The sequence below is a fragment of the Amblyomma maculatum genome, chromosome 5 (genome assembly GCF_055883805.1).
Source record: "Amblyomma maculatum isolate TAMU_Amacu chromosome 5, ASM5588380v1, whole genome shotgun sequence".
Taxonomy (NCBI): domain Eukaryota; kingdom Metazoa; phylum Arthropoda; class Arachnida; order Ixodida; family Ixodidae; genus Amblyomma; species Amblyomma maculatum.
Window position 1 is genome coordinate 149,452,761 of NC_139348.1, and position 13,220 is coordinate 149,465,980.

Below are 13,220 nucleotides of genomic sequence, written 5' to 3' on the forward strand. Positions count from 1 at the left end.
TATTATACCTAACAGCTCTTTTCCCTCAATTTCTGGACATGCCTTTGTCGGGTATCTATACCTTACAGCTCATTTCCCTCAATTTCTGGACGAGCCTTTGTCAAGTATCTATACCTTAAAGCTCATTTTTTTCAGTTCTTGGACATGTCTTTGTCGAGTATCTATACCTTAGAGCCCGTTTCCCTTAGTTTCTGGAGATGCCTTGTCGGTTATCTATACCTTACAGCTAATTTCCCTCAGTTTCTGGACATGACCGAAGGGATAGAGTCTATAAACAGAAAAACAAATTACAAAATAACCGAATTCAGTGCCAAGCATCGCCGCATCCAAGGACAACATCCTATACATCTATAGGTGACTGACTGTTAACTTCTTGAAATTGGTAAAGCAACTTTGTAGGTTCTGAATAAATTTAGGTCATTATTTTGCACGACTATCTCGACTGTAATTACGAAGCAATCACTCATAAGTACCAACCAAATGCAACCATACAACAAGAAACGAAAGATAGAGCCTTCAGAAAAACTTCGTAGTTCAATGCATTAGCCCTGAGACTATCACCTCTCAAGGCTAGCCAGTCTCGAATTGCAGATAAATTCACTTTTTGGATAGCAGTTGGGAACCCGCTCCGATTAGCCACGTTGGTAGAGATACTGCTCTGGAGACGCGGTTCAACCATGCTCGAACAGCGAATCAGGACGAATGTTTTGTTACAACAAATTTGTCTCAATATATTTTTTGCAGCCGTATGACTGCTTTTATGAATTCTAATCCTCAATTACTACATACCTGATCGCTGCAAGCACGCCACACTAGTGCTGATCGAGTTGGAGAAATTCTTCACGGTGACATAATTTAGCAAACATAAGAGGCCCCGAGAAGCCCCAATGGTTTCGGTGAGAAGGAAAGAATTCATAGTTCACTTTTGCTCCAATTACCGCCGTTTGAACGGCATAATGAAGAAAGATGTCTTCGCCTTCTATTGCATCGAACATGTACTGGTTGGCTGGACAGTGTTATACTTCCAATTCATATACCTGGAGAGCAGCAACTGCCTAATTGAGGCCGGTAAAAGAGAACGCGGGCACTGAGACTTCGTTCCGCGTAGTAGGCCTCAAAACCGATCTTATAGATTAGAATAAATTTTTAAATATTACCAATGTTCGCAGCTCATTGCAACCCATGATGCCGAGCTTTTAATGTCGCTTAGATCACATTACATCAAGGTAGTTAGGTGACATCTCTAGAGCAGTTATACCGCTAGTTCTCCATGCCAACACATCACCTTGCATTTAATAAATAAGATTGTTTGAACCCTAGCGAACTTCCTGCTTTCTTGGGGAGGGAAGACGTTTGCTTGTTAAGGAAACCAAGAAGGATTTGCATGCTGCACAAAGTTACTGAGAGTACGATGGGAAACATTAGCACTGCAATTCTGTTTGGCAATACGTTCGTCTCTTCGTCACGCTTAATCACTCCACTAGCTCCGCCGTAGAATACGCACATTTAGGACCTTTTCTTCTCACCCGGTACATATGATCATTTCGTTGAGCGAAGAAATCTTATCTTACTTAGATAAGCGTTCTCCCTTTGCGCCTGTTCCTATTGTTCCGGTCGACAGCTTTGTTTCGAACGCATCCAACGATCGTACAGAGCGCGTCTGCGACTGCATCAGTCAGGCATGGAAACAATGCTGCTTCTGAGATTCATGCTTATAGGTGGTAAGCTCAACTTTTTTTAATTATTTAGTTCCTTCACTGCCGATGGGATGTGAAGTTCGTACTTCTGGATGCTCCCCGAAGATTTAAGGGTGCTTTGTTGTATGGATAGATATTAATTTCAAAGAGTACTTCTTATGAATGATCCCTCACTTCACAAGATTATTTGCGGCGTACACCTGTATACAGTGCAGGCTTGAGTTTTTATTCACTATCTCCCCTCAGTATTCCTGGGCCGCAAATAATCGAATAGCCCTATAGAAAAGGAATATTATTACCGAGAAAGGGTGCAACAGGATAACCTGAATAATTAAAAAATATCCCGGCGCAATCAACTTGCCGCACATGCGATAAAGCAAAAGCGAAATTGTAAACTGTTTAATGACCTGCTGGTGTGGTAGCAGGTGGCTGCTTCACTACTTCTCGTCAGTGATAATCGCTATGTCAAAATTTATATCAGGAAATTTTGCATAATATTTCAAGGTATGTGGAAGAGCTAAAATGTCTAAACTGAAAAAATTAACATCGCAGGCATGCTCGCCGCTAATCCTAATTTTTTTGTAGCATAAGAAGTATATATATTATATAAATAAACAACAGCTAGATTCTTAAAGGTGACAGACGTTTCATAAATTATTTTGCACCCTTTAACCGAGACTACAGTTTAGCTTTCACAAGTAGAAAAATTTTGTTCCTCGTTAAACGTTAAAAATTAATGTTGTTCTGCGAACGCAAATATGGAATGCATTTCTTCTGTATTTCGCCTACAGTGCTACTGCTTAACGTCAGTAGTGACGCCTGCTATGCGTATAGCTGCCGGCAGCCACCGGGAGGTTGCCGCTTGCCAACTCCTGAGAAAACCATCAGGCTTTTCTTCTTCGACCCCATATGGAGAGGCTGCCTCGACATTGAGACGAGCGGTTGCGGACCTTACGGTTGGCCGTCACTGTACCACTGCAAGTTCTTCTGCAACGGGCCCAGGCTGTGAGTTCGCGTTTCTCTCTTGACGAGCGGAGATGTCGGGAAGCCAAAACAAGGTGTGTGTGTGTGTGTGTGTGTGTGTGTGTGTGTGTGTGTGTGTGTGTGTGTGTGTGTGTGTGTGTGTGTGTGTGTGTGCGTGCGTGTGCGTGTGCGTGTGCGTGTGTGTGTGTGTGTGTGTGTGTGGGTGTGTGTGTGTGTGTGTGTGTGTGTGTGTGGGTGTGTGTGTGTGTGTGTGTGTGTGTGTGTGTGTGTGTGTGTGTGTGTGTGTGTGTGTGTGTGTGTGTGTGTGTGTGTGTGTGTGTGTGTGTGTGTGTGTGTGTGTGTGTGTGTGTGTGTGTGTGTGTGTGTGTGTGTGTGTGTGTGTGTGTGTGTGTGTGTGTGTGTGTGTGTGTGTGTGTGTGTGTGTGTGTGTGTGTGTGCGTGCGTGTGCGTGTGCGTGTGCGTGTGTGTGTGTGTGTGTGTGTGTGGGTGTGTGTGTGTGTGTGTGTGTGTGTGTGTGTGTGTGTGTGTGTGTGTGTGTGTGTGTGTGTGTGTGTGTGTGTGTGTGTGTGTGTGTGTGTGTGTGTGTGTGTGTGTGTGTGTGTGTGTGTGTGTGTGTGTGTGTGTGTGTGTGTGTGTGTGTGTGTGTGTGTGTGTGTGTGTGTGTGTGTGTGTGTGTGTGTGTGTGTGTGTGTGTGTGTGTGTGTGTGTGTGTGTGTGTGTGTGTGTGTGTGTGTGTGTGTGTGTGTGTGTGTGTGTGTGTGTGTGTGTGTGTGTGTGTGTGTGTGTGTGTGTGTGTGTGTGTGTGTGTGTGTGTGTGTGTGTGTGTGTGTGCGCGCGAGCGTGTGTGTGTGTGTGTGTGTGTGTGTGTGTGTGTGTGTGTGTGTGTGTGTGTGTGTGTGTGTGTGTGTGTGTGTGTGTGTGTGTGTGTGTGTGTGTGTGTGTGTGTGTGTGTGTGTGTGTGTGTGTGTGTGTGTGTGTGTGTGTGTGCGCGCGAGCGTGTGTGTGTGTGTGTGACAATATACTCCGCACTGACATGAGGGGTCTGGGTATTGATGGAGATTGAGGCATATTATTTTGCAGCGGGAATAGTGTGCCGCGAACAGACTATATTAAGAGTACCAGAACATCTTATTATGCAAGTGCGATTATTTCGCTTTGACTCTAGTTGGCACGAAACTGTTTTGCAAAGAAAACAACTTCGTGAATTAAGGTCCTTCTAATATTGAGGAAGTGATAAAGCGAGCTCACACTTTATGTCATTATTAAAGAAGTTTGATTTGCTCTAATGACTACCCTCTTTAAGGACAGGAATATAGATAAAAGTAAACGTAAGAACATCACTTATAACGCCATGTACTCGATTTTGACGACATCTGTTTCCTTCAACCTACAACAAAACAGAAACATTATTTGATACAGATAATCGATACAGGCTTGCTCTTATATAGGCAAATACCCGAAAGCTGGAAATTACACGGTGGAATGTGTATGTTGAAATTATCACGCAAGTATACGGAATACGCAAGCAGCTGACAGGATACTGCGTATATTTTGCAAAGTAAAAAAAAAAAAAAAGAACAAGTGTCAGGAAACAGATTTGGCACAAGAATTACGAACACAAGTATACAAACACCGAAAATATTATTAAGCATAAAACCTTTCGTTAGCAGCAAATCATTTCGTGATTTTGAAATCAAGTCACATGTGTCCAGTACGATTCTGGTTTAAAGAGGATACACAGTGAATATTAAAATGAAATGGCTTCATTGTACGACACTATTGCATTTTGGTTGAAACACAACTTTCAGACAAAAAGTGTAATTTCTAGCGACCCAGTCAACTTATTCTCAACAAGATGCTGGGGAGACTTAGATGGCAGGAAAGATAGTTGCTGAGGAATTCGAATAGCATAAGTTATAACGAATACAGAAGGATGCACTGAAACTGTAATTGCCAGGCTTTCTCAAGCCATAAATAATATTCGCAGGCCATTTTTATAAGTTGCAGTGCGTTATTCTTGATTCTAGAGATGCAGAACAGAAGACGCGAGAATCTGTCTTGCATTATCCTTGCAACAGTACCACAATTGCTTAAACTATGAACAAACGGATTAAAGGGTAACAGTGTGGGCCGACGAACATATTGGTGGTCATTGGTGAGCGCAGTAATACCAAATACAAGCAACGTTTCCTGGTTAGAAATGTCTTAGGAACGTTTGGGTGTAGGGTCTGTCATAATTCATACAAAACTACGCAGCACTGGTGAAATTCCTGTATAAAGTTAGCAATCTTAATCCGAGCGTTCTCTCGATTATTTATTTATTGAGTCTTATTTTACCCTGAGTTCCACACAGGCATTCAAAGGCACTATTGGATTTAATAGCGGTGAAACAAAGATAGCATATCCTCCTCATCGTGAGTAACCTATATTTGCTGCCTAAAAATGTTCTCTGAACGAATAAAAGGGTTGTTTTACACATTATTTTATTTTGTCTTGTGTTGCGCGATTAGTCTCCATAAGCCTTCAGCAGAAATAATTGTGTGCTTATTTATTGATGACTGTTCTTAAACGCTCGAATACAATTCGAGCATTTCAAATTCAAAACATCTTATGTGTTCTAAAGCTGCCATACTTATTATTGTAGTGCAAAAGATTTTAACATATGCTTCACTATTGACGAGATACGAAAAAGCCTCATGTATTAACAAACCTGCTGCCACATCAGTAGGTCATGTTAGAGTTTACGATTTCGCTTTTGCTGTCCCCTAACACGATGCTTTCTTGCATTGACAACATGCAAAGTGAATCACTTTCCCGACGTGAACGCAGCAGCGTTCAGTATTGCCGCTAGTACTGAAAAGCCGGAATTCAGCAGCAGGCCTTATGCAGCAGGATCTCATAGTTGAGTAACGTTATCCCATATTATCTAGGGCAGCCATTAAGGATAGTAACAGAGAGATGAATGGGTCAGGGCTTGCTGGGATGTTACCTAAAATATGACTGTTATATTTAATTGCCATAATTGAAGCTTAAAATCAGGTGCTGTCGGTCACTTCCCGCCTTCTCTTTCAGAACAAACACACTCTCCAGCCTGCTGAAGTGATGTATTGATTTCATTGCGCATTTTTCTAACACCCAGGGCCAAGGCACACAACACCACCGGGCTGAGAGATGTGCCTGCTGCAGACTGAATTGGTGGAACCGGGATCCTGCAAGCAGTCATTGCGTTCTTGTTCCCGCTCTTGTGAATCATGAAAATGTTTAGCATTTAGCTAACCGTGTCACAATGGCTCAAGCGATTTTTTAATTGCAGGAATGGGCCCGATGATATAAGAGTTTTAAATATAAAGGTGCAGTCCTGTGGTGCCTGTAAATGCCAACAATGCGCGGTAGTGGAACTCATGTGTCCATACTCTTGTATCAGGTGCCAGGTAGGGTGACAAGCGTGCTTCGAAGGTGTGGCTAGCGGGCCGCGCAAGTTGTTAGGAACGGTTTTTAAATGCTAATAAATGCATAACGGATAGGAGAATACAACATACACGCCAAAATATATAATAATTTCTTACTTGATGCAAACCAATAATAATTTTTTACTTGATGCAAACCACGATAAGCTACAGAGATAGGTGATTTCACAGGACAGAGTTTGCGGAATTTAAAATCACACAAACTTTCATCTGCGCTTCCTTGCTACCAAGTCAAATAATACCCTGTGTTGGAGTTGGATCCCAAATACCTTCTTTTCTTTTCGTGTTTTTTTTTACTGAGTTGATTTTCTTGATCGCACCAAAATAATTTCTTCTCTGTTAATCAGCCACTCCCCAATGTTTATTTCTATACCGAGAGCTGAGAGTTAAAGGCTCCGTGGCTTTGTTGTGGACGAATTGTCAGGTAATGAACAGTTCGGGGTTCAACAAACACATCCACCCCGCCGGGGTGGCGCAGTGGTTACGACGCTCGACTACTGTTCCCAAGGACGCGGGATCGAATCCTGGCCTCGGCGGCAGTTTTTCGGTGGAGGCGAAAAGCAAGGCGTCCGTGTGCTGTGCGATGTCAGTGCACGTTAAAGAACCCCAGGTGGTCGAAATTTCCGGAGTCCTCCACTACGGCGTCTCTCATAGCCTGAGTTGCTTTGGGACGTTAAACCCCACAAACCAACCAACCAACCAACCAAACACATCTGCCATATAGGTAAGAGACGGCAGAGTGCAATCTCTTTGAACAACATGGTGACAATTTGGGTTAGTTGGTGTGAAGCTAACATTCTTACGGGGTGGCAAGCCGCTGAACACAGGAGAAAGAGAACTGAGAGATGATGTTCGATGATAGTGAGATGACGTTTAATGAAATGTTAGCGGGCCTAGCACGAGCGCTCCTGCCCGCGCCACTGCCCGCTTCTTCCTCCTTGCTCATCCGTAACATGACCCGGGGCCACCGAGCGATCGTCTTGATCATGGACGAGGAAGTTTACTGATGTTTATGAGTCCATGGCATGATGATCGGCGTGTCTGGATGCTTGAAGAAGAGCAACAAGGAAGAAAACTGCTTGCCGCTACAATTAATGATCCTCGGATGAATCTTCACTCAGGATGCTTTCGGACCACTGGTCTCCATTATCCGAAGGCCGAGACACAGGCACGCACCGCATGGCATGGGCAGGGGTCATGTGGTCATGTGTGGTGGCTTCTTGGATCGGCGGGGTCTCAGGTCGGCAAAACGGGTCAATAGGATCACATGGTCATCGGCTCCTGCTGCTGTTTTGTGGTCGTGTGGGTGGCGTTTCGGGTAAGTCTACTTCGTCGTGTATTCTGGTTGAGGCTGGGGACGGGGCGGAGGAATGGCATGGTCTTGTTGGTTTCGGCAGGCTGGGGACCAGCCATGTAATGCCTATTAAACTTCAGCCGACGGCGCAAGAAGTTGCAGGGCGCCGAGCTCTGGACCAGGATGAGGGGGTGATGATGAAGTACCCAGCACCTCCAACCGAATGTTACGTGGCGGCAAGCCGGTGCACACAAGAGAAAGAGAACTAAGAGATGATGTTCGATAACAATGAGATGACGTTTAATGAAATGCTGCAGGCCTAGCGCGAGCGCTCCTGCCCGCGCCAGTGCCCACTTGATCCTTGCTCGTACGTAACATGAACCAGCGAAATGCAAAGAAACACAAGAAAAGAAGTACACCGTACAGAAAACAAGTATGGCGACATATGCAGCTTTAGTGTTTTCATTTTTAGCTCGCCATTGCCAAACTTTAGGCAACACCATACCATGAATTCAAAGTTTCTCAAAGAGCCCAAGTTTTCTTGTGCTGATTTCTTCAACCTTCTTCAACCTTACTAATAAAAAAAAACACAGTTGTAAGATAAACAGCGCAAGGGTTCCTTGAAATCGAGCTATTTCTAAGCACCAAAAGCTTGCTTCCGTGCGCAGAAGAATGTGTCAGTAAAGGCAGCTGAGGTTTCATGAGAGTGGGGCAAAATGCAATATAAACCCTATGGCGACATTTTGCCACTTTGCCCCGCCTTTGATATAGAGGCGCCACCATATCACTAAATACATTAGCACCTGTGGTCCACTAAATGTACATGTTGCCTAAAGTTTGGCAACGGCGAGCTAAAGAGCTAAAAACGATAACACTAAAGTTGCATATGCATAGCCGATTGCCGGTAAAAACTGCTCAATCCCTCAAATATGCATTATAAAGCGTACATAAACGAAACATCGCAGATATATTGCACAAGCTTATGTTGAATATCTCTGGAATTTTCGTGATGTTGATATTTTAGTTAACTACTCCAACACCCCATCACTATTTCTGGAAAACAAAAACAGATGCCCACAGCACGAGCCCGCAGCCGAGCCGATGTGATTGATTAGCTCCAGTTGAAGAAGCGGAAACTCTTGCTCTTCACTTACTTCGAGGCCGATTTCTTTTTGCTGCGTCTCGCAGCGTGGTGCGGACCTGTTGAATGGGCCGCTTTAGCACGCGTTCTTGTGACGAACGGTTTGGTGTGGGCGTAGAGCTGTAGTTTTTCTGCTTCTTTGAGCCATTAAATGAGTTGCACTATATGGCCACGTGATTATATAGCCACGTGATGGCGTAACCACATCAAAGTATTCATTGTCGCGAGTATCTAGCGGGCGCCCGTGATATCGATGACAACGACGACTGCGCGGAGTGTGAGGATATTGGCTTCAATGGGATACGCATCTACGTCATAGTGGCGGGCATTGTGTGGTGCATGAAGCGCGAGGAAGGTGGCAGGCATATCTAAGAGGCTTATATCGTTATCTGTTTTGTCTTGTGCTGCTAAAGCTTTGCCCTGCCTACCTCCTAATAAAAAAAAAATGCTCTTTTTGACCACTTCGAAGCAACATTTTTCTCTCTGGTGTGTCAGGGCGTTCAGTTATTTGTAAGGGTAGATAAATTAGATAAATTTAATGCTTTACAATAAAAGCCCAACATATGTCAACAGTAACAACTTATATCTGTTATGCGTTCTAATGCGGTAGCGTTAAGTATCCCATGCGGCGGAAATTTACGGTAGGAGTAGTTGGCCGAAAGCAAAAATCCTGATTGGTCTACAGCGTCATGACCTGAGAGGCACACGTGGCCTCGCGCGAGAATTTAAAATGTCCTACAACACTTACTTAAGCGGGAGGTCGGGCGTGGAATGAAGCTGAATGAAGCATGATATTTATTTCGAATTAACGGTAATCACTTTTATCAAATGATTCAATTTATAAAGAACTTGATTTTACTTCTTGAAATATTTTTAAAATCCAGGCAGCGTTCTAACTGACGACTCTTCGCGTTCGAGACGAGCACGCGCCCGTAAGGCAATTCTAGGCGCACTTGCAAGGCGCGGAAAGAAGCAGATGTATGTCGTAGATTCTTTCAAGTGAAATTTAAATCTGCGCTTCATGTCTTCTTTGCTTTACGTGTCATAGCGGCGCCTGCCTGCGGTGGCCACTGTAACCATGCCACGTAAGCGGTATTAACTGGCAGCTGTATCTGATTAACACCCCACATCATAACCAGCGCTCGTGTACAACTCAGAGTTTCTCCTGGGATGTTTTCTGTTCGAAGATGCGTTTTTTTAGTGCCATCTGAGCGTTTTATTAGCATCCCTCCATTTTGAAGCACTTCACAGAGCTAGACGCCGCTACTGTGTTTTGCTATTAAGGCGAAACCAACTACCATGTACTGCTTGCGTTTAGACGTAGGTAGGGCGCTGCAGACAATAAAACCGAGAAATGAGCTTGGAAATGCTACTGATATAGGAAATGCACGAAATGTGCAAAACGAAAGCTAGAATTTGCAGTGTAGCCAAAAACATGGGCGGCGACAGCGTATTTTTGTGGGTTTTGTCGAGTACAGAAAATTCAGAGAGGTCAAGTCAAGCCATCTAATTTGTAACAGCTTCGTATATTTTTTTCGCATACCAATTTCATAGAAAAGGGGTTCATTAGTAAACCTGCCTGCAGTTAAACATATCCGTTTTCTCCGAGTTGGTTTGGTCCACTTAGAAAAGAATGTTCTCACGGAGTCGAGCCAAAATATTTATTTCGAAAGACATAAACCGAGCAGAACTTTAGAATGTGTGCTCCTTATACCAAGAGTATAAATTGACAGGTCACCTCTCCATAAACCTCAGACATCATCGACTGCTTCGTATTCAGAGTGGTCACTTGCCTTATATGTATATTGGGGATGTATTTTTTTCTCGCTCGTCGTCCCCGACAGTTACGTAATTTTCTCTCAAGTAATATTTTATAAGCACTTTTTCCTTGAGCCTAGAAAGTGAAACCTTTAGTGGCTATACAAGCTGCACAATAGCACACAATGTACTGGCTCAACAAAGAAAAGTCTCTCATGGTATCGAAAATGACTGTCAGTTCAGACAGCAGCTGCCACCAGACACAAAAGAAAGAATGAAATCATTTTGCTCCTAGGGGAAATTTTCTAAACAAGTATTTCACTTAGAGGTTATTTATCTAAGTTTTTGGATGCCAGCTGATAGTTCCAATGTAATGCTTCGTGGCTTGAGGCTAGTAACGAAACTGTTATATAGAGACGTGGCTGAACGAGTTGAATCGAACCGTTCAGAATCCTTGCATTTCGAATAAGTCATGCCACTAGAAGGCCTCTTAGGTACGGCTTGGTTAAGCGAGGTTTATATCTATGTCGAGTGATCTTTCGTACATGTTTTCTTACGAATGCATACTAAAGTATTTAAGAAGTGTTTGAAGTACAGATTAAGTGAACAGTGATGAAGCGAGTAGAAGAATGCATGTATGCGAGTGATCACTGAAGGGTAACCGCGGATGGGAACCTTGAACGTGTCGGGTCAATCCCCTAAGGGCGAAGCTTAAGTGCCCTCTATGCTCTTTTTTTTTCTTAAATGTTTCAATTTTTACGGGAACTGAGAATACCATTAAAACACAAATCAACAAAAAATACAATAATTTCACATTGCAGATAATCGGTTAGACCTTGTTAAAATGTAGATGAAGCGAGGGCCATTATTTCATAGGGCGGACTAGAGCAAGGTCCCACGATGTCGTACACTTCAGCATTTTTATTGCGTAGTCATGACTGTACTCCCTCATGAATATTTGTCCTGGTCCAGAATCCTTGTTTGTGTCAGTTTCTTGAAGCTGGTAAATCGGTCTTGCGGAATTGACAGCAAGTACAAGAATACCGGCTTCCCAGAAGTGGCTCCGTTCTCCCGCTGCTGAACCTAAAGAGACGCACCGACCTCATTTCAATGCCTTAGCGGACGTCACACATGTTCCGTGTGCTTTTGTTACTTATTCACGTCAAGAAGCCCTGTTGGTCGAAAATAAGCCGGAGTCGTCAGCAACGGCGTGTAATAGAAGCTACTGAACTGCTTTTGGCACAAAACATTACCTTCAGTCAGTCCGAAAGAGTTGTGTTTCATATTCCATCGCCTTGTGCCATGTGCCGCGAAACACTGGACTGCTGGTAAACAAGCTACATGAAAAGCATGTGCACTACTTTACTCAGAGCCCTCACAGGTTCAAACCAAATATACACGGTTTGTTCAAAATTCAGCTTTCATAACCTAGAGGGCCGAGAAGCTGCGGCATAGTGGTATTTTTGCCTTGGTATAGTTAGAATTGTGAGGTTTAAAGTCCCAAAGCAACTGAGGCTATTAGGGACGCCCTAGTGTAGGTTTCTGCAATTATAAATCAGCTGAAGTACTTTAACGTGCAGTTAAAGTTTATTACTTATCTTCTTTGATATGGCATGCGCAGTGGGTTTCAAAGAGAAAAAGCTGAAAATGACTATCAGAGAGGCCGTAGTGGAGTTTAAAACTCGTTTAAATAATACGACTGAGCACCGGTAATTAATTTACGAAACCTGCATCTCAGACTGGGCGAAGTCCTATATTTGTTGTGAAATTTCATGAAATAGTACTGCAAAAAGATCTATGATGCATATATTATCGCAAATAATTATTTGCAGTCTAGTATACGTTTCGGTCAGGTTAGACTACCTCAGTCTTAGTGCGCCATATATCTACTCAGGAGAGTTAGACTTTTAGAGTTAGACATTTTTTTGTGGACCTGCTTGGTTATGGGGGATTGGGTTTTTCCTTATTGTGCATGGTGTATACCAGGGGTGACAAGAGCCATCAAGAATTTTGACCACATAAACGTTTTTGCAGAGATTATGTTTTTGACGAACGCAATATGTTGGTGTTGATAGCTTCAGATTAACCTATATAGCATGCAGAAACTCTATCATTGTCAGCAGCACTGCTGTGAAGTCCTAAAAAATAACTTTTTTTTTTTCATGATCAGGTATCTGCGATTTCTTGTGTAAGAAGTAAAGCTTCCTAGCTGCGTTAGGACACATGAAAGAGTTGCCCTCTGGTGCTTCTCGCGTACGACTTTGCTACGGCCTAATTTTTCTGGATCATTGCTTATAACAATCAAAGCCTTTGTTCTTATAATATCTGCAACTTTCCTGCGTTCTGTTCTCGATGACTTTGTGGCTCCCAAGCAAGGTTAATAACCTCAGTGTGCTTATCAGGGCTTTTTAAGCTATTTTATTTTCCATCCTCAACTGGCCGTTAACCTTGAAGTGTCAGTGCAAACCGGAACAGTGTTTCATAAGCTTAACTTTGCTTTGGGAGCTTAAGTAAACCACAGTCTCTTGTATGCGTAAACCGACAAAGTCAGAACATTTGATCGTGTCCGTCTGACGGGTCTCCCTGATAAAGCTGTCCATCGCAAGGCTGAAATTATAGTATGGGCCGGAACCGATCAGTCTTTTGCACATAAAATAGAAAACTATCTGCCTTCAGGGAACTCGTTCAAGTGTTCTAGATTTGTGCTCCCATCGGTAAACCTCCCGGATGCGTGATAAGCGGCGAATACGCGTTGAGGGTGAGTTTCAAAGATAAAAGTGAACGACTAGCTGGAATTGTATTCCTGTTACTATCGGCAAAGTCCGTGACAGCACTAGCTTAAAAATGTACAGGCTTCCATTCATTGCGGAGACGTCAGC

At 43.3% G+C, this 13,220-nt stretch overlaps 1 protein-coding gene across 2 annotated transcripts; it reads left to right on the forward strand.

Moving 5' to 3' along the window:
- Positions 1-1,609: 1,609 nt before the first annotated feature.
- Positions 1,610-6,599, forward strand: LOC146189925 (uncharacterized). Of its 2 annotated transcripts, none has more exons than XM_084603347.1 (3): positions 1,610-1,721; positions 2,489-2,702; positions 5,821-6,599. In XM_084603347.1, the coding sequence occupies exons 1-3, from the start codon at positions 1,682-1,684 to the stop codon at positions 5,870-5,872; spliced, it is 306 nt and encodes a 101-aa protein (XP_084459473.1). In that variant the 5' UTR covers positions 1,610-1,681; the 3' UTR covers positions 5,873-6,599. The 2 variants fall into 2 exon arrangements, with proteins under 2 accessions (XP_084459473.1, XP_084459474.1); XM_084603348.1 differs by having other exon boundaries at positions 1,673-1,718.
- The last annotated feature ends 6,621 nt before the right edge of the window (positions 6,600-13,220 follow it).

Bases quoted from the DNA above. Each gene is read 5' to 3' on its own strand.
- LOC146189925 (XM_084603347.1), top strand. From the start codon at position 1,682: ATGGAAACAATGCTGCTTCTGAGATTCATGCTTATAGGTG. The intron at 1,722-2,488 runs GTAAGCTCAACT...TTTCGCCTACAG, and splicing joins GAGATTCATGCTTATAGGTG to TGCTACTGCTTAACGTCAGT. The intron at 2,703-5,820 runs GTGAGTTCGCGT...TCTAACACCCAG, and splicing joins TTCTGCAACGGGCCCAGGCT to GGCCAAGGCACACAACACCA.